This window comes from Erithacus rubecula (genome assembly GCF_903797595.1).
Source record: "Erithacus rubecula genome assembly, chromosome: 15".
Lineage (NCBI taxonomy): Eukaryota > Metazoa > Chordata > Aves > Passeriformes > Muscicapidae > Erithacus > Erithacus rubecula.
In genome coordinates, this window is record NC_136667.1 from 7,868,044 (window position 1) to 7,887,784 (window position 19,741).

General features: G+C 39.3%; 1 protein-coding gene and 1 long non-coding RNA gene across 2 annotated transcripts in view; one reads left to right on the top strand and one right to left on the bottom strand.

Moving 5' to 3' along the window:
* Positions 1 to 18,648, bottom strand: RADX (RPA1 related single stranded DNA binding protein, X-linked). Its single transcript, XM_079318857.1, has 15 exons — positions 17,985 to 18,648; positions 16,524 to 16,666; positions 15,607 to 15,799; positions 12,391 to 12,499; positions 12,169 to 12,260; positions 11,952 to 12,074; positions 10,724 to 10,831; positions 10,002 to 10,169; positions 9,360 to 9,520; positions 8,752 to 8,945; positions 7,656 to 7,724; positions 3,011 to 3,090; positions 2,260 to 2,553; positions 1,274 to 1,456; positions 1 to 879 (listed from the first exon to the last, which is right to left on the bottom strand). The coding sequence occupies exons 1-15, from the start codon at positions 18,631 to 18,633 to the stop codon at positions 734 to 736; spliced, it is 2,712 nt and encodes a 903-aa protein (XP_079174983.1). The 5' UTR covers positions 18,634 to 18,648; the 3' UTR covers positions 1 to 733.
* The window catches only part of LOC306808383, a 13,405-nt gene continuing 12,070 nt past the window's right edge, over positions 18,407 to 19,741 (top strand). Inside the window, exon 1 of the long non-coding RNA XR_013776010.1 lies at positions 18,407 to 18,529. This is a non-coding gene — a long non-coding RNA (uncharacterized lncRNA). The remainder of the gene's footprint in view (positions 18,530 to 19,741) is intronic.

Consider the following 19,741-nt stretch of genomic DNA (forward strand, 5'->3'; position numbering starts at 1 on the left):
AAATATTTCATTATTCTTATTAATGAATAAAATATGTTAAAAACGTTTGGATGCTATACTCACTACCTTCCACTCTAGGTACAAAAGCAGACATATAAAAACATAGCACCTGACCTTGCTCAGGTGAAAAGAACTGAAAGTGGGTTCCTGGATCACAGTACTAAAGGCACCATGGTATTTAATCCCTTTCACAGTAAGCTTCAAGCCTAAAGAGCACTTAGGCTGCCTCTAGTAACTTTCACTAAAAAAGATCACTACAGAACATCAAAATTTGAATACTTACAAATTATTTGAATTTCCAGCCTAACTTTTTATCTCAGCCCATTAATTCTTTAGCAAACACTACCTTAAATATTAAGAAGGATTGCCTCTCTTCTCAGTTCTCAGCCAGATATATACATTTCCTGTGTATGTCTGTGCACAGGCAAAGAAAGACAGCTGACAACCACTTTTACTCCTTGGTATCCTGCCAAATAATCAGCTCACTGTACTGCCTATTCATCCAACACCAGTGACCAAGACATTGTCTAACCTGTTTCAAGACTGAAAAATAAAGGCAACAATTGTTCTTCCCAGTTACATGGATGACCATTACAATTACCCTAAGAATCCTGATTTTATACTTGTGTCTGCTAGTTCTAGAAAAGTGCAATGTGTAGAGAGTATATTCAAGTTACAGCAAGTTTATTTGCTACCTTTTGAACACTATACATTTGAAAATTAAGTTATTAAATTACACTGGATCCAGCACACCTGGTTCCACTGTCTTGTAGATTTTGCTCAGAAAGACTTCCACCTTATCATCACCCAAGTGACAGATGTCCAAGATGCAGATAACATGTTTGCCATCAAGCTCCTCCGCTGCTTTTACAATTTCATCTAGAAGTTAAGGAAAGGTGGTTTTAAAAGGTATTTGCTGTATACTTTGTACACAATAAAAAGGTGCACAGTACTGATAGTATTTTCATACGGTAATATGTCCAACCTTCTTCCAGCAAAACATTTTATTCATAAATTCCATCACTAGAAATGAGTTTGTAGTTCGGATATTAAAATACTTCACCAGAGGATGAGCTCCAGCAAAAAAAACTACCTTCAAAGTTCAGTATTACAGCAATTTACTAAAGGTGGTGAAATAGAATTCACATCTCTTTCACTGAAGAGGTGAACAATGTCTGACCTACACCAGAGATTTCTACACAGGATTAATTCTTGCATTGAAAGATAAACCAAGAAATGGTAAATGAATAATGTCAGTGAAAGGCAGTCTCACCTGAAAGAGGAAATGTCTCACGAAGCCTCCCACTGCTGGTGGCCTTCTGCTGGCATGCAGAGAAACTACTCATACAAGACAACAATGTATCATTCTGAATGTCTTCTAGTTGAAATAAGTGGGGATTGTCAGGGCAAAACAGAGGAAGAAAAGCAACATCTATTGCTATGTCATGGTTTATACCTGTAAGAAAAATATTTTATGTCAGCAGAAAACCTCATATTCAGCCTGTCAGCAACTTTGTGCATCACTTCTCTATTTTTTTAAACAAACAGTTGCATTTATTTTTATTTACATGTTCTTTGTCCATAAGTTAATAATTAATGTCTAAAAATATGCTTCTATATAGATTATACACAAGCACATTCAAATTGATATGATGTTATGAAGCACTATGGTTTAAGGCTACCAATGCTGATAGCTCAGAAAACATTAAACCTTGGAAGCCACTTCATCTTCCTTTTAACATTATCTGCAAAGGTAGAGAAATTAACTTTACAACCAGTAAATTGTGCAATACAGTGCTGCTTTCATCTTCCATACTGTATTGTCATTCCCAGGATTCTAATGACTTCAAATATTCAAACACCTTCTCTGCAGCTTTCCCTTAGCAAATAATGAAAACCTTTAATTTATGGGAACTTAACATGAGCATTGTTAAGCAAGGCAATTTCTACCTCCTTTTAATGTGAAAACAAACCAAAACTTAATAACCTTCAATAAATCTAGCAGATACACATCAACTTGCATATTTATATTTTAATAAATAAAAATCAATTAACGGACACTTCATGTTAACCAGAAGCAGCATGGAGCAGCTAATGGGTATGGCTAAAATACAGCCTTTCATTTTCTGCCATGGAAAGAAGACACTTTAGGAGCAACAGTATGACTAAAGCAACTCAATGACAATAATGCTGAAAAGAAGCACTTATAGCTGTCTTTTTCCTTTTAATAACACTAACTTGTTTCTGATAGCTACTTACCAAGAACTGTCACTTCGTAATATCCATGGCCATTAGCACTTTCAAACTCATTGATGTTTTTATCTGTCCTGGCTTCTATTGGCTGGTGCACTGCTGCATGAAGGTTGTACTGTTGCATCAGTAAGTCTTTGTGCACATAATCAAATTTACATGGGATACTTTCTGGGAAAATTTTGCTGTGATGAAAATAATTCATCAACTTGTCTTTCACTTGTGCCCACAGGTCACTCTGCCAGGAATCACAATTTCTTCCAGTCTCTTCAGTTTCAAGTATATTGCTCACTCCTTCTTGATCTATTATAAGTAGAAAACATTTAATTGCTTATATAATTGTATCACTCCTCTGTTAAATAAGAAATAATTTTCATTAGGACATTTCAATTATGAAAACATGGTAGAAATTAAAAAGGCCAAGAGAAAATGTGAGGTCTTATGCTATGAAGTGATTTTGAGATACTAAACTAACTTAAAACTTGTATAAAGATACAAGAGAATTTATTAATTTATTGCCCATAATGGGAAACATCCAGTGCTGTTCTTTCAGCCATCCCCTAGAACACAGCAGGGAATATTGAGTAGAATTACACTGATGATACATTGCTATAGTGGCTTCTCAGAGGCTGATGTAGCCAGATGTACAGAGGAACTGTCTTAACAAAGGTTATAAGGATATCTTTGCTGCCTGGTTTGGACCTGAGGAAAAGAACTAGTCTTAAGTCTCCTAAGATTAATACAACTATTTGCAACATACCTGTGCAGTGCTGTAAACTGTCTGACACAGCCTGTCCATCTTTATCTTGCACAGAATGTCCATGTTGATATTCATCTAAGCTATAAAAAGAAAGTTATAGTGTGCATACGTATATACATATTTATCTTAAACCTAATTAACCTCAAACTCTATGCAGCAAAAGACAGATTTCTGGTGATAAATGACAAGAGCTCGAGTGAATGAGCTGATTCCTTATCGTGAGAGCTGCATACAGTGGCCTGACACAAGGAGAGCCCGTGTGCTCAGTAACTCAGCCTAGCAGAGCTCAGGACTAGTCCTGCCTGGTTCCCGGCTTTGGGGAACGGACGGGGAAGTGTCACACTCACAGCCCGGTGTCTGCTGCCCTCTGCCGGCACCTGGCGGAAACACCACCAGTGACACGGCCAGACTCCTCAGGTGACCAACAGGCGACTCCACCGCAAAAACCTGGTGCTCACATGCGGCTGCACTGTCCTATCAGCCCCGTCAGCACCCACAAACACAGCAGGAATGCAGCCATGTCCCCGTCCAGAATCCAACACGACACAAATGCCAAATCTCTCTTTTCCCGTGGACATGTCGTATTTATTAGACTTCTTTTTTAACCACCAAGTTTTGAGTTAATGATTAAGAAACTCTTCTTTATCAATCTCTAATAAATTACCTAGGACATTATGCAGGAAAAAAACATAAGAGGCACTCTGCAAGCAAACACAGTAAAATAAGCTCATAGGCTCATTTATTCCTTTTTTTCTTTGATCCATTCCTCACATTAGAATAGAACTCACTGTGATGTCTGAAAAAACTTAGGGAAAGGACTGTCTTAATTATCTTGCATCACAAACAACTGAAATAGGTAAGACTTTGTTAAGGTACTATTAAAATTCCAAATCATTATAGTAGTTAATAATAACTACAGGATACAGGCAGTAAAAAAGGAATCAAAGATGAACATGCTGTTTAGTGGATCATATTGTATTTCATAACGATTCCCAGGTTTTAAAAAAACTCTTTCTATTTCATACTAGGGTGTATCTTGAAAATTTAATATAAATATTTTTGTAACCAATGGGAAATATCTAAAATAGTATCTAGTGAAAGTAGAAAAGGAAATGCACTGTGGGTTTTGAGTATGAAAGTGTATTTTAAGAAATGCACTCCCACGTTGGACGTATCATCACTGAAGTGACCTCTTTGTGATGTCCAAATCTAGGCACAATTAAGCACCTGTGCAATTACTGCCCACAAATAATTTTCACTTTTGAGATTTGGAGCTGTCAAACGTAATATGAAACCCCATCCTGGTGTTAAGAAAGGCTTCTTCAGAAAATAATGTTTCAAGTAAGATACACACCAACTTCTCATTAAAGCAGAGGATTAAACCAAGCCACAATGCTGACAAGTGGATATCTTGCCAAGTGGATATAATATTTTTTTTCCTTATAAAATTGTCTAGATATGGAAGTAAATAGGCTCTGATTTAAAGCAAGTAGAGCCTCAGGAAAATACAAAAAACACTTGTCACTATTTTCCTCCACTTCTTTCATGGATCTGTAGCTGGGATCATTTTTACATTCCCAGCATGTTTTTACTCCAGGCCTTCTCCTGCTTTGTGCTGGATGTGTGACCAGCCTGACTTGAGCTGGGCTCATAAGGGACACTGCTTGTCTCTACACACAGTCCAGGTGCCTCTTTATGAACCACTGTCTGCAATGCACCTGAGGCCACCCAAATCCTTCCACTTACTGCACTGTGCTCCTGCTGCTCTACATCAAAGCACCCACATTTTATTTTACCCATACCAGCTTTAGGAGAACTTGTGCCTTGCCAGATTTGCTGTTTACAGCCTGCACTCTGCAGGCTCTCCCTTTTCATAGATGCCCACTTGCAAAAAAGCCTTTATTCACTATTTTCAGATACATTGATATTCAACTTCTCAGTTATTTTACTTTAAAGTATTGTCATTGAAAACAACATCGATCAAAATATATAGCAAAGTAGTATTTTCAGAAACTATTGGGAAAATAAGCATATCTCATATTTCACACCTATTTCCTAAGCACTGGGACTAAATGTGGTAAGTGAAATTAAGAATGAAAATAGTTACAACTTGCAGCTACGCCCACACAATACAAGGAAGCAAAGTGCCTCAAAACAACACAACAAAACATCCCACTCACTGATAAAATGGTAAAACTAATTTTATAGAATGGTTTGAAATGAGCTAACTGTTCAGACACCATCATGGTAAACACATCTACCAGAGCAAGTAAAAGAGAGAGACCAAACAGCCTTTTAGGATAATTTGACAAGTCTACACAAATTGATTTTTGGTATCTACTAATTTCTCTCCAACAAATTCTGATTGATGTGAAAAGGGGTTGTGAAGGAAACATCACATTCTGTGAAACTTTCAGTCACACACACCTCGAGATAGATTCCCTTCTATCATAGAGTGCCCATTTCCCAGCTGTCACATCCACGGGAAGGAAAAAGGACAAAAGGATATACTGACAAAAAAAATACAGAAGTGAAACTGCAAAGATAGAAGCATGCAAACAAGCTCATTTCAAGCAGTGGGAGTATGCAGTGCAGCAGCAATTCCATGGTAACATGCTAAATTTACAAAGATTAAAATTCCAGGAAAACTACTGTGCTTTTTTTCACTTCCAAGTAAAAATAACCCTTTCTGAAATTCCTGACCTTTCCCCATTCACAATCACTTCATTCTCTATAAATTAAATTACTTTGGAGTACATTAAATGCTTAAAAGTACCATTATATGAAAGATTTTTACTAGCAACAATATAAATATCAACAATAATACTAAATTACCCAGTTTTCTTGGTCTTTCTGAAACCCTTAATAATCAGGTCAGCTACCTCAGAAATACAGGAACTGTGGCTGTCAATACAAAGCCTTAAAATAAGCTTTTATTGCTTAAAAAATACAAAAATGCAACCATGTGCTGAAAATAACTTACAAAAAACTTGATGCAGAATAGTTTAAGTTAGAATATGTACTTTAAAACATATCTCTACTGTTGGACTCAACGATCCTTGTGGGCCCCTTTCAACTCAGAATATTCTGTGAAAAATGTGAAGTTTGTTAAAAGGAATGTTCTTATTTCATCAACTTAATGAAGTATTTCAGTGAGAGCTGACATTCTGCTACATCTAAGGAACAGAAAACAATGCAATTTTAAAGCATGTCAGCTAACTTTCTATTTTTCTTTGGCAATTTGGAGAATTCAGCACAATTCCATAGTTAGTTACAGAAATACATGAGTTACCTTTGAATTCTATAGAGTGAAACAGCTTTCCATAATCCAACACAGACTTTCTCCTCCTTTAGCTGGGGTTCTAGCACTAATGGCATAGAGTGGACACACAGGTAGCGAGGAGAGTAGCAGATTGAGAAAAGCAGAGAACAAAGGAAAGATGCCTTACTTCTGGCTTCACCTATAAGAAATGGGGAGAAGACATTCTTCCCATCCTCCCCCCCACCCTGAACATTTCTGAAACTGAACATTTCTCAGCAAAGAAAATAAAACAGGATTCCTTGAAGTCAAGGAAAACTTCCTGATTTTTCTATGGGTTTGTACAAGTCCTTGCAAACTCCTGCACCACCTGCAGAACTGTGACCTTAAAGCCAGGTGATGTTTTTAATGAACCAGCTGCAAAGTCAGGTAACCATTTCTCCTAGAAAATGAAGTTTCTACCAAAAGGACTAGGAAACAACAGACACGTGAGTTCAAAAGAGCCTCATTTATCACACTGCTGTTCCAAATTAGCTTCCAATAAATGTGTTTCAAGAAAATAGGCATGCTTGTAGAGGAGCAATACTGGCAGAATGGTCAACAACTTTGATCAGCTCCCTCATTACCACTGTTGCCCTATTCCTGGCACCATGATTCTTGGGTTTAGGGGGAAAAGAGATGCTAAAAGCAGATCAAAAAGGCAACTGAGCCATATATGTAGTCATGACACAAATCCAGATCACTCTAAAAATACACAAACATCCTGAATTACTGACACTAAGGAGTTTAAACATTCAAGTTGCTCATGTTCTGCCTGGAACAAGTGACAAGAATTTATGGCCCTTAAACAAAATGCACAAAGGAAAGCAGCTCGTAACCCCTAGTCAACAAATAAAAACACTCATTCAATTTTCTTAATAATTTCACTTTTGCAGTTATTTCAATAGTTTCCAGACTTGACAGGGCTCTGGATTTGAAATTCCTATCTGACTTCAAAAAAACCCCCACCTTCCCTGGATCTGAAGTGAGTTATGTAACACTGAGTGTTGGGGAGTGAAAGGAGCCAGGGGAGTGGCCTCCCAGGACAATTATACTTACACCTCTGTAGCATCAAGAAACATGTACAGCTCAGCCACCACCAGAAAATTACCATGATGAACCTCTGTTATTATACATTCCCTTAGTAGCAGTAGTAGCAATATAATACATTTAATAACACCCTCAAAATTATATTTCAGATATATTTAGAGTTGGTGCAGATGAATGAATAGAAAACATAAATTCCACCCTGATCCATTAGAGATTCCTGATCTGTAAAATTTTTACTCAGAGTATTTTTGTTGGATTATTGCAACTATTCAACACAATTAATTTCACATGACTTACCCAAGTTTTCTTCTTACAGTCCGTGTAAAATAGGGGTAAGATGATACAGGACTAACAGATGTACCTCTCCTTAAAGTAGGAAATTCACCATTATTTTTCAGTATCTATTTAAATGGAAATTCACAAAGCAAGGGACTTTGATGTTTTTCTTTCAGGCAGAACTAAACTAAGACACTCAAGTGCTGGAAGTTTTCATATGGAACAGAATCCACTACATTTGCTATAACACTGCCAGGACAGAATACCTATTTACCAAGGTTTTCTTAATACTAAATTTTCATTCAATCTTAATTATATTTTATTTAATTTTCCTTCAAAATATTCTAAATATCCACTCTCTTCATACATTATGACTTCTGGATGTGTAAAGTCAAGAATAAGAACATACCCTTTATAGGATAAGAAATCTACTGCAAAAAACCCAGATGTGATTGGCCTAATTTTTCAAACTTTCCATCTGTCAGTGTATACACCAGGCTCTCAATAGTGAGTGTGTGTGTACTAGATTTTACACAAGTGTTGCAATGAAGGGCAATCTTATGCAACCAGCTACTTTACTCCTGAATCTAAAATAGCTGTATCAGACAAATTACAAGTTATGTTGAGCCCTTAGGTTAGCATATGATCACCCTCTACCTTTCTTTTTGACAGCAAGTTACAGCTATATGCAGTATATCCCATCACCCAGAAATCAAAAATAAGGTGTATTTGAAATTAAGGAACAGTTAAACCTGATTCTGCATTATCAGTCAAGATATCTGATTTCCTCTGACCACTGCAACTGTTGTTTGTTCCACAGCTATGTCATTAAACTACATTTGGTTCAATTATTAACTACTTCTATTTCAAATCTGTGAGCCTAAGAACAAAGTAGTATAAATATTATTCAGAAGAGAGCACTTTAATTAATTAATCCTCCATCAGCATGAACAGTATAATTGTCATCACCTGATGCTAGGATAAATACATAATTACATTTTAAAGATTCAACTACATATGCTTTTAAAACTTTCTTATTTTCCACAGCTTGGGCTGCAGCCTAATTTCTGAAAAGACTTTTTAGAAGATTCACCACATATTTATGAAGAGAGCTTACTGTTCTGCATCTCTTCTGAACCTGCGTGTTGTCTGTCTCTTGACTGAACTCCCCTTTGACAGGAGAGCTTTGTGCTGATGTTCCCCAGGACTGCAGGGTGGCCCCAGAGAAGACTTAACTTCATCATCTTTTCCCTTGTCAACACAGTCTTCTTTGGACACAGAAGAACTTCCAAGAGCCTGAGAAGTATCTTTCTGCAACAACAGTTAATTGTTTAAGACTTTCAATGCATTTACAGCTATTTCTTCCAACTCAAAAACCTGCAAATTTCTGTCAATTACCTCACACCCGGCAGAAATTATCTTCTAATCATATCAATAAGATAAATTCTGTCTAGAAAGTGACAAGTAAGCATGTTGCAACAGTTGCCTCTCCAACACTCTAACTTACATCAGGTTATCAGTCAAACTAGTAACTTTTAAACAGTTACAAGTTTTACAGAGGACTGTCAAAACACTTCCATAGAAGTACTGAATCATTGCTTTTTAAAATTTTGCTCTCAAAAATCAGATTAAGATACAATGTTATTAGGTTCTGAACTCAAATGCAAAATATTCCATTCTAATGACAATTATAGCTGCTTTGACATTACCTCTCACACACAGTACCTGGACAAGTTCCTCTCCTGGGGCTTCTTCAGCTGCATCATTACAGCTGATGCATCTTATGGCACTAATTATTCCCTGAACAGCAATTCTTTTGTGCTCTCTGTAGTGCAGGGCTTCAATCTCTTTCCCTATTTCACCTATGGGCTTCAAAACTGATTCAACTGCAAAAAAGAAATTTCCAGAATGAAGTTTTAGAAAAATATAACACAAAAATCTCTGAATACAAGACTCAAAATAAGTTTTTTTACTAAATATTAAATTGATTTAAAATGATGCTTTTAAAAAATTCTAAACCTTTTTCTTATCCACATCACATGGAAAAAAATTAAAACAATAAACCTTTTTAGCTCATAAGCTTTTGTCAGTATGCATTATCAGACACCACAATTTCTGTTACAGGTGAAATCTCCAGTTCAATGTACCCTTCAGAATAACTACTTTAAATTTTGATTTAGCAGAATATTCAGAGTAAAACTTTTGGATATATGTGTAGCTCATGTCAGCTTCTACAATTCTTCTTCAGTGCAATATTTTCTGTGAGGTGAGGATTTAGCCTATGAAACACTGAGTCACAAAAGGGAGTTTATCTTGGAGTAAGACTGAAAAAGGCCAAAAATCTTACGGATATTTGATAAATGATACCTTCATTACTTTTACAATATTTCAAAAAGCTATCAGGAGGTCGTGGAAAAGGGTAATAGCCACCGATGACAGTTTTCTTTATTTGATCAGCTTCATTCTGTGATTTCATCCACTGAATGAAGTTTTTCACTTTGGCATCCTTGGTGTATGGCTGGCCCTTGTGCCACCCTTTTAAAACAAAAACAATCAGGTATCAAAACCAAAGCAGGTTACTGATATTTGTTCTCATTTTGAAACTCCATTGAACACTGCCTAGAAAAAACAAATTAAGAAAATCTTGACTAGAGAGTACAAAAGATGTCTTTTGTCAAGAGTATTTTACAAAATTAATATCTTGACTTCCTTGACTACACTTGCATTTGACACCAAAAGACAGACAAATGTAAAATAACAGAAAAACCAAAACAACTAACAAAAAAGCTCCTAGAAAAGGAAAGCTGGAAGTGTTTTTTAATGTTTTAAGTAAGTGGTAATTGCCATTACTACCCTATCAAAAGATTAACAGTGTGAAAGAATCAGTAACCACAACTTCTAACCTAGAAATACTTTTCATAAGATAAACCCATTTTAATGCCTCACAAGAATGCTATTTGCCTTTTTCTTTTCTGCAATGTTTCATTATTACCTCATAGTCTGCACTGATTATTTTTCCTGTAAAATGAAAACACCCTCCCCAAAAAATAACATGAGAACTACATAAAACTAGAACTAGTGTAAATTACCTGTAATGAATATTTGGCTTTCATTTGAAGTTGTAAGGTAAACTGTCCTGGAAGGATTCTCAGTGAGGCCCTGCATCACTCTCATCTGTGTACACACCAAGTATGTCACTGGAGGAAAAAAAACCAACAGAACAACTTCTTTTTTTTTTTCCTGATAGTTCACTGATTTTAGAATGGCAAGACTGACAGACACTGGATTAATTTTATCAAGTCCTCTAAACAAGACAATTTAGTTCTTGATCCTACAAATGTTTCACATATGTTTTGAGTCTACATTATAAATTACCATATGGACATGCAATTAAATCTTCAATTTAATTTCAGCACAGATATTACAACTTAAACATCGGGTTGGATATCATTGAAACAAATAGTACAAATATTGGTATTAAATGGCTGTGTTTCTCAAGGATAAAAAGTATAAAATCATGAGAAATTATGGCATGCCACTGCAAAACTTCTAAACAGAGTTCAAACTTACTCTTTTTTAGTATCTCAGTTAAGCACTGGAATGTCATTATTTCCCACTTCCACAGAACACTCAAGTTGAATGCAGCCATAATCTTAGCAGGACTCTGCAGCTGGTGCTGCATCAAATGATATAAAAAAATATGTATCAACACCAACCAGTGTTAAAAAAAGGATGAGTGCTTGGAGGAGAAGAGAAAAAAGGCAAGAAGAAATACTTAGAGCTCTTTTGAAATACTTCATTAAGGATTCCCTAGTTTGAAATTTATTACTCTTAGCTCATGTGTGATAACTAATACAGCAGGGAGTTTTGCTGCTTGGGCAAAAAACACTGGTTCAAAGAAATTAAGGTTTTCCACTTTCACCTCTCTCTTCATTCAATCCTCTTAAATTAATCCTCTCTATAAAAAAACAGGTATTTACAGATTTGACCAGCTGAGGCCTTTAATTGCCTCTGATGCAAGAGATGTTGCTCAGGTGCTTCTTAAGAAATGACTGAAATGAAAGAGATCAGAAGACCCCCAGGCTCAGCTGTCCATCTAATTTTTTACACTAACTGACCGTGCAATTTGCAAGGATTTCAAATATTTAAACTATTTTTTATTCTTAAATTTAAATTTCTGATCAACTACCTTCTGCTTGAGGAGAAAAATCATGGCATTTTTAAATTCAGCAGCAACTAATCTTAGAATTACAAATTTGCAATGAACTAGAAAAACATTATAAATAATTATTATAAGTATTATAGAGAAATGAATACTTGGATGAATATGCTCAAACACATCTGGCTGAGAAGTTGCAAACAATTCCAGTATGAATGGTTGGTCTGAGGTCCCATCAATGGCATGTGCCCAACGATAGAGCCAGAAGTCTTCACTGTGTTCTATATAATAAAATATTAAGAAAAATGTATAAGCATTTACTTGGAAATTTAGAAACTATTTAATAAACTCTGAAAATCATATTTATAGCAAAACCTCTTTTTCTGGCTCGCTCAGCCCTTCCTACAAATGTCACAAGACCAATAACATCACAGGAATGATTGTGCGGTAAGTCATCCAGTTCTGACCTAAAAGTGAAACAGAAGAAAGCTGGGTGAGCTTTCTCAGAAACTTTGCAAAAGGCATTTCCAGTTAACACTCACTGTAAGTGAGTGTCATTTAAATTCCATCTTGATAACCAACAAAATTCTATTTTACCTTGTGATAAACCTGTATTTAACTTCAGGTAATCCCCACTCTGGCTTAACCATTTCTTCTGGAATAATACTTATTTCAGTAGGAGGATCTCGAACATTAAGGTTAATTTCTGATAAAGAAAAAAAAGTAATATTTATGGTATGAATAAAAATTATCATCATCATCATCGTTATAATAATAATATAACAAAAGTAACAACAACCCATAAAGAAACCAGGCTAAAGTTTCCTAAATATTCCAGCTGTGTAAAATTATTAATCAATTTCTCTGAGTTCATGTTTTCATCAAAATGAAGTAATGAATTCAGGTACAACAAAGCAATTTTATCACCTGAGTAATATTAAACTTTCCAACTGCCTTCATGAGCCAACTAACCCCATCCAGACCGTATTTTAACAGAAACTAATCCAACCATATTGATTAGATACAATTAGATAAGGATTACACACTGATTAGACAGTGTAAAAAGTACACTAGCTTTGTTGCCAAATGTCAGTAAAGTCTGAAACTAATGTGCAGACAACAAAGGAAAACAGAACTAGCACATGAGAATTTCCATATTTGATGCCAGTTCAGGTAATTATTAATAGGATAGAAATACACCATGGCCATGGAGGAAAACAAAAGGTCTTCTCGTACCTATTTTATAGCTCCTGATAATTTTTATTCATTAATCAGACTGTTTAGATGCTAAATTAGAAACATGGTGGAGCACTGGGGCAGGCAAGGTGTTCTTCAACCAGGTTAAAAAATACAGGAAGAATGCCTTCAGCTTCCAGAATACACAAGGCAGTACATACAGGACAAATCTTGCTGGTATATAAAAGACAGATTCTGATGAAGTTTCTTGGGTTTCAGTAAAGGATTATTCAAATAATGCACCCAGAAAAGTGATTAAACACAAATAATGCATACAAGTGTTTACATAATAGTATCTGTTGCCTCACCCTGGCAGTGCAACATTTAGGAAGGTGTTCCACTTCAAGTCAGACCCTCTACTTGGGAGTATTCTCTAGGCTTCTGCTTTCTAGAAATGTATTTGGAGGACAATTATGGTTTTGCATATAGTCTTTTAGGACAGTGTTGCTGAGAGAATTCCAGAAACAAAACTTTCCCACGCATCAGAACTACCTCTCAATTGTTTCATTATTTTGAGATTAGATCAAAGTCTCACATTCAAGTCAGGATTATACCCTGAGATGAGTCAGGAGTTAAAGTCAATCCAGACTGTCATCAGCACCACACAAATTGAGTGATGTGTGAAACTGAAATGTGCACACTGCCTGGCAGTGCAATTCAAGGCATTGGTACTAAATAAGTTCCAAAGGTTTCAGGTTGTGAAACAGCCCCTCTCAGCAAGTGCCACAATGCTGCAGCTGCAAGCAGGGGCCAGCAATGCAGAGCTCACTCCACAGAAGTCTAGGGGTGTGCCTGAAGCACAGTGCCTTGTTGGATTCTCAGTTTGGAAACCTTTCAATACTGGGGACTTGATAACTCTCCAGATACACTGAACAGTATTTACAGGTGAATGGTTCCTAGGACACGGGGGAAAGCTGGGATTTGGTGGAATTACAAACTGAAAATAAATGAAGAAAAAAGTAATTGTTACTTAAGCTATTCAGTGTAATTGAAACCTGAAATATTGCCCTACACTGGCCATACACAGAGATACTTAGTGAGGTAATAAATTTCACTTCATCCGAACAAAAAAAAAAAAAAAAAACAAACCCTCAGGTAATGGAAATACATGTTACAAATGCTCTAGAATTTTTTTCTGGATATCCTGTTCTCTTGTGACTCTCTTCTTATAAGACATATGGTCATCCATGCAACATGTGATTATGTGAATTCATATTACAACAAAATTCTCAGTTTGTGCAAAGAACTGAGATTCTGTACATACTTTTGTATGAACCAAAGAGTTATAGTTTCTGCAGTTTATCTGTGCACCATGGCACTTTACTATGGAGTGACTACTAGTTCTTCCATTACACTGTAACCCTTTACAGCTCAGCAGCTGAGTTGGCCATTTTGATCTCTTTGTTACCACTTCTACCTAATAATGCTTGTAAGAAATCAGAAAGGCAGAGTGAGTAATGCAGAGATATTTTCCCATAGTGAAAGTCACTTCAGATGGCATATTTTATTCTGTCTTCTTTGTATAGAAAGGTTGTGTGGCAATTATATTTGTTTTCATAGTTGACTTATAATTGTCATCACCTTCCCTCACAAACTTCCATTCCTGGCTAAACATTTATAACTCCTGACAAGTCATCACAAATACTCCAGACACTGAGATCTGGTTTTAAAGGCAAATATTTATCAGTCGGGGAATGTATTGCTTCTGGCAGTAAAAACATTTGCTTATTTTTGTGCACTGTAGCAACTCCATTAGGAAAATGTCACTGTCAATAAGTTATACAGGCATCAACCTTCACCAAAAAACATTTTGTTTCAAGAAGTTATTTGAATTTTCTGAATATTGGCTGTCATTCTATTCTGTGCATAAAAGCACAAAATTGGAAAGAGTTCATGTAGAGTGAAGTAGGAGAAAAAGCAACCCCAAGATGATCAAATCCAGCTTGAGAAAGCCATTACTGTTACATTGCAGGATTTGTATTTTTGTGCTATACCTCCTTTGAGTATCTGCCACATTAAACAACTGGCAAATAAGGAAATGCTTTTCATAGCCAAGGAATACTCTTCACACACACTCCCACTGAGATGCTCTTTCAGCACACAGAAGTCATCAATGCAACTTTTTATTCTGCAGAGCTGTGCAGATACTCTGGGCCTTTACAGTATACACTAAAATCTGAAGCCAGATGAGGTGATAATGCCGTTCAACAACCTGAAAAATGTGTGAGCAGTGTACAAGTGATATGTGTATTATTAAGCAGAGAGTAGAACCAGATTAAAATTCATTACCAGAGGGCTATCTTTATAATCTCAGTTTCTGATATCAGGGATTCTTTTTTATTTCTTTATTTATTTCTTAAATAAAGGTTTTAAGTAATTTTGGCAGTGAACTTCATAGACAGAATTCAATATAAAGCAGCAAGAACCTGGATGCTCAGACACCTTTCAGAGGAACTAATTAAGGATTTATAATTTATCAATTAGCCTCAGCAATGGATCACTTTTTATTTTATTTCTAAGAACTACTTTGCACAGCTGTATTTCATTGATTCAAAATCAGTTTCTGCAATACTTAACCAATTGTAGCAAATCTCTTCATCTGTGAATCCCCTGGGGTGGGCTGTGTTTTAAATGGATAACTGGTTTTGATGGTGTACTTGGCAAGGAGGAGCACTGTGCCAACCTTCATACTGTGATACCATTCAGGGCACAGAGAATTCCACAAAACCATTGACATCATGCCCGAGCCATCAGCAACTTCAAAGTAAGCCTGGAGAAAAAAAAAGAGATAATATACAGTCATCTTTTATTTATTATTATTCTGGTATGTATTTATTTTGGATAATGCACCAGGTGCTTGACTCAAAAGCAATTTCTCTATTATAAATGGATATAAAGGATGTTCCAGAACACTTATACTGAATACTACAGCAGAAAAATATCCCAAATTTTTAAACTGGGCAAATGCTGAATTTGTCACTGAGCAGATCACTGGGCAGTAAAAATAGATTTTTAAACTAACCCACACACCTCCAGTCTCCTTTTCCAAGAAGTTTAACACCAAAATATCACAAGTTAAATATGTTAGAAAAATCATAAATAATTTTACAGTAAAATAATATATCTGAAAGTCACCAGATGAGAGAAGCAGGACCTAGAAATAATTTAAATATATTGCCTTATTATACTAACTCCAACTTTCAAAGCATAGAGACTAGAAATGTTTGGGCTGCTAAACTAACACCTCGAAGTATCTTCTTCTTCACAAAAAACTCAAATGAACTATAGTAACTGAAATGCATCCTCTAAAGTTGGTACATCTACGATCACAAAATTCAACATTTCCTGCTCTAGAGTGCTCAGCATTTTTGTAAAGGCAGCATTTTCCATATAAAATAGCTATAAAATAATTTTATGTGCTTATATATGGGAAAATTATTTTCAAATATCCTACAGCAATTTGAGTGCAAACCTATGCATTTATCCCTCTTTACCTGATAAGGCATATCCATTTTTTTCTCTGGTTTTCCATAGTACCTTAGTCTAGATTTGTGCAGGATTCTCACAAGTAGTGGATGGAAATGCACTCTGCTTCTCCACGTCATTTCCAAATGACCAAGATTAGTCAGTTTGGAGACTAAGATGAGGGGGAGGGGAAAAGAAAAGACAAAACAAGAGCAGTCATGTTTGGACATGTTTTCAGGAGTGAAGTCTCAGGATGCCACATGTATTTTATTAGTGTTTCTAACATTTAAAAGGGTTCATCTGCTGATATCATTCACCAATAAATTCTGTTATGAACTATCTGCAATCAGCATGGTTTTGCTTTTTTTTTTTTTTTTATTGAGAGTAATGACATATTTTAAATGACACAGAGGTGTTGTCAGATGAGCAGAAGGGCTATTACAAAAAGCACACGTGTCAGCCTATAAGGGCATCGCATCCCTGCAGAAGTCCTGTTATACCTCTCTCCTCACCAGGCTTCATGAGCCCCTCAACACTGACCACATTTTGGGTGGCAGCTTTCCAGTATGAGCATCCTGCCCCACAGACCAGACACATGACTACTACTGCACAGTGTTTCTGACAGCCCAAAAGACTAGGCACAAGCACCACAGCTACATATTTTCAGTCAATGCTTGCAGAGTTTAAAAAACTCTCACAAAGCAGCAGAGAATCACAGAAGGGGTTGGGGTCAAAAGGGTCACCTCGTTCCAACACTCTGCCGTGGGAGGGACATGCTGCACCAGACCAGGGTGCTCAGAACCCCACCCAAGCTGGTCTCAAACACTTTTAGGGATGGAGCATCTACAAGCTGGCAACTCTGGGCAACCAGTGCCAATGCCTCACACCCTCCCAGGGAAGAGGTTTTCCCACAGGAGCAGGTGAGCTGTGACACAGGTGACACATTCCCAGCGGGGCCAAACACAGCTGGAGGATACCAGGGAGCTCCGCCCAGCTGCACAAGCAATCACAGAATCAATTAGGTTGGAAAAGACCCCTAAAATCATCGAGTCCAGCCTATAATCAAACACCACCTGTCAGCCAGGACATGACACCAAGTGCCACACCCAGTATTGCCTTCAACACCTCCAGGGCCGGTAACTCCATCACCTCCCGTTCAAATCACCCTTTCTGTGAAGAGATTCCTCGTAGTGTGCAAGCTAAAGCTCCACTTAAGACTCCGTGCCCTTGCACTGCCGCTGGCTGCCTGGGAGAAGAGCCCGACCCCCAGCTGGCTACACCCACCTGTCAGTGATCGCGGAGGGCGAAAAGCTCCCCCTGAGCCTCCTCTCGTCTAGGCAGAGCCCCCAGCTCCCTCAGCCGCCCCTCGCTGGGCGTCCGACCCTTCCCCAACTCCCCACAACCGGCAAACAATGGCACCGCCCCTCCCTCCGGTGCCCCGGGCCTCAGGGCGTCCCTCCCGCACCCCCAGCCGCCTCCTCCGGGCTTACCGTCCACATCCACCCGCACCGGGGGCCTTTCCGCCACCCACACGTCTCCATAGGGATCCTCGTTGTTCCAAAGAGGCAGGTAGTGCCTATTGTCGCCGCGGAGGGGCTGGAGCGGGCGGTGCCCGTCGAGCGGGGTGCCCGGGGCGGCGGTGGCGGCGCCGCCCGCCCGCTCCAGCCCCTCCAGGCAGAGGAAGCCGCGGTTCAGCCGCTTCTCGTCGTAGCGGTACGAGCAGCGCGTGAGGAGGAGGCGCGTGCCCGCCCGCAGCCGCGCGCGCTGCACCAGCCCGTTGAGGCGCGGCGCGAGGTGGCAGCGGTGCCGGCGCGCGCCGTCCGCCAGCGTCACGTCGTACCAGTACTGGCGGGGGGCGGCGGGCGGCGCCTGCGCCAGGTACCGCTCCACCGCCACCACCGTCACGGCCGGCGGCTCCGCCGGCGCCGCGCTCAGCTGCGAGGAGCCCTGCACCTCCTCAAACACCCTCTGCAGGCAGAAGGCCCCGCCGCTCTCCGCCGAGGCCCCCGCCCGGCTCTCCTCGGCGCGTTCCGGGGTAGGGTCCTGCATGACAGCGTCCTGGCCCCCCGTCCCGGGCGAGAGCCGCGGCCCGGGGCGCTGCCGGGGCCGGCGGCGGCGGCCGCGGGGTCCCGCTGTCATGGCCGAGCAGGGGCACCGCCCCCATGGCGCGCGCGCGCGGGGCGGGGCGGGTGCGCGCGCGCCGTTCAAACCGCCAACGGCCGGGGCGAGGGCGGGGACACGGGGACAGCGGGACATGGGGACAGCGGGACAGGGACAGCGGGACACGGGGACAGCGGGACATGGGGACAGCGGGACAGGGACAGCGGGACAGGGACAGCGGGACAGGGACAGCGACAGCGGCAGCGGCGGGCGGAGAGCTGCTGCGGTCGGCAGCAGGGGCGAGGCTGAAGCCGCGGGGCTCCGGCGATAAGCGGCCGGTGGCGGCGGCCCCGGGCGCTCCTCCGGCGGGCCGGGCCGCGGGCGCTCCGTGCCGGCTCGGCGGGCCCGGGACTCGGGGCGCCGGTGACCCCAGCGCCGCGCCGGGGGACACAGACCCTGAGCAGCGAGCGCACCTGTTCTGGCTCCATTTAAGCGGATGCACAACACTCGTCATTGCTTCTTCCTTACCATCTAGTTGGAAGAGACTAGTGCGCGGTTCTGATATTGTATTTGCCTTTTACATAGTTGCAGTGTGGGGGTAATTGTAATAATCTTGCCATTGAAATTGAATCCTTTTTCTTGCTCCCATCTTCAGAAGAAATTCTTACTAGTGCTTCCTAAGTGTGTGACATTTACATCATTATTGATTTTTGTCCCACTGCAACTGTTATAAAGACTATGTAGTGGTTGGCTCTCGCTACAATTATTTTGCTTTAGTTAAAAAATTATAATTGTTTTCAAATAATTGTTATAAGTTTTAAACTGCTTTTAAAGTATAATAAAATTTGTAACCACTTGTGGGCAGTGGGAAAGGGGAAGCAAGATTTTCATAAAACCTAAGCAAGCTTGCAGATGTATTTTAAGACATGCTTGCTATCACATAATGTATATTCAAGATGACATAAGCAGAGAGCAGAAGACTAAGAGAACACCAAGCTAAAAGTGGCATCAGAAGACCACCCAAGATTGGGGATGTCTGCCACCACTAAATTGTGCAAACACTGCAAAAATCTAAAGCAAGATTATAGTCAATGAGCCCAAAATAAATCTGCAAAATCATCTGAGAAAGCAACACAACTGTAACAGC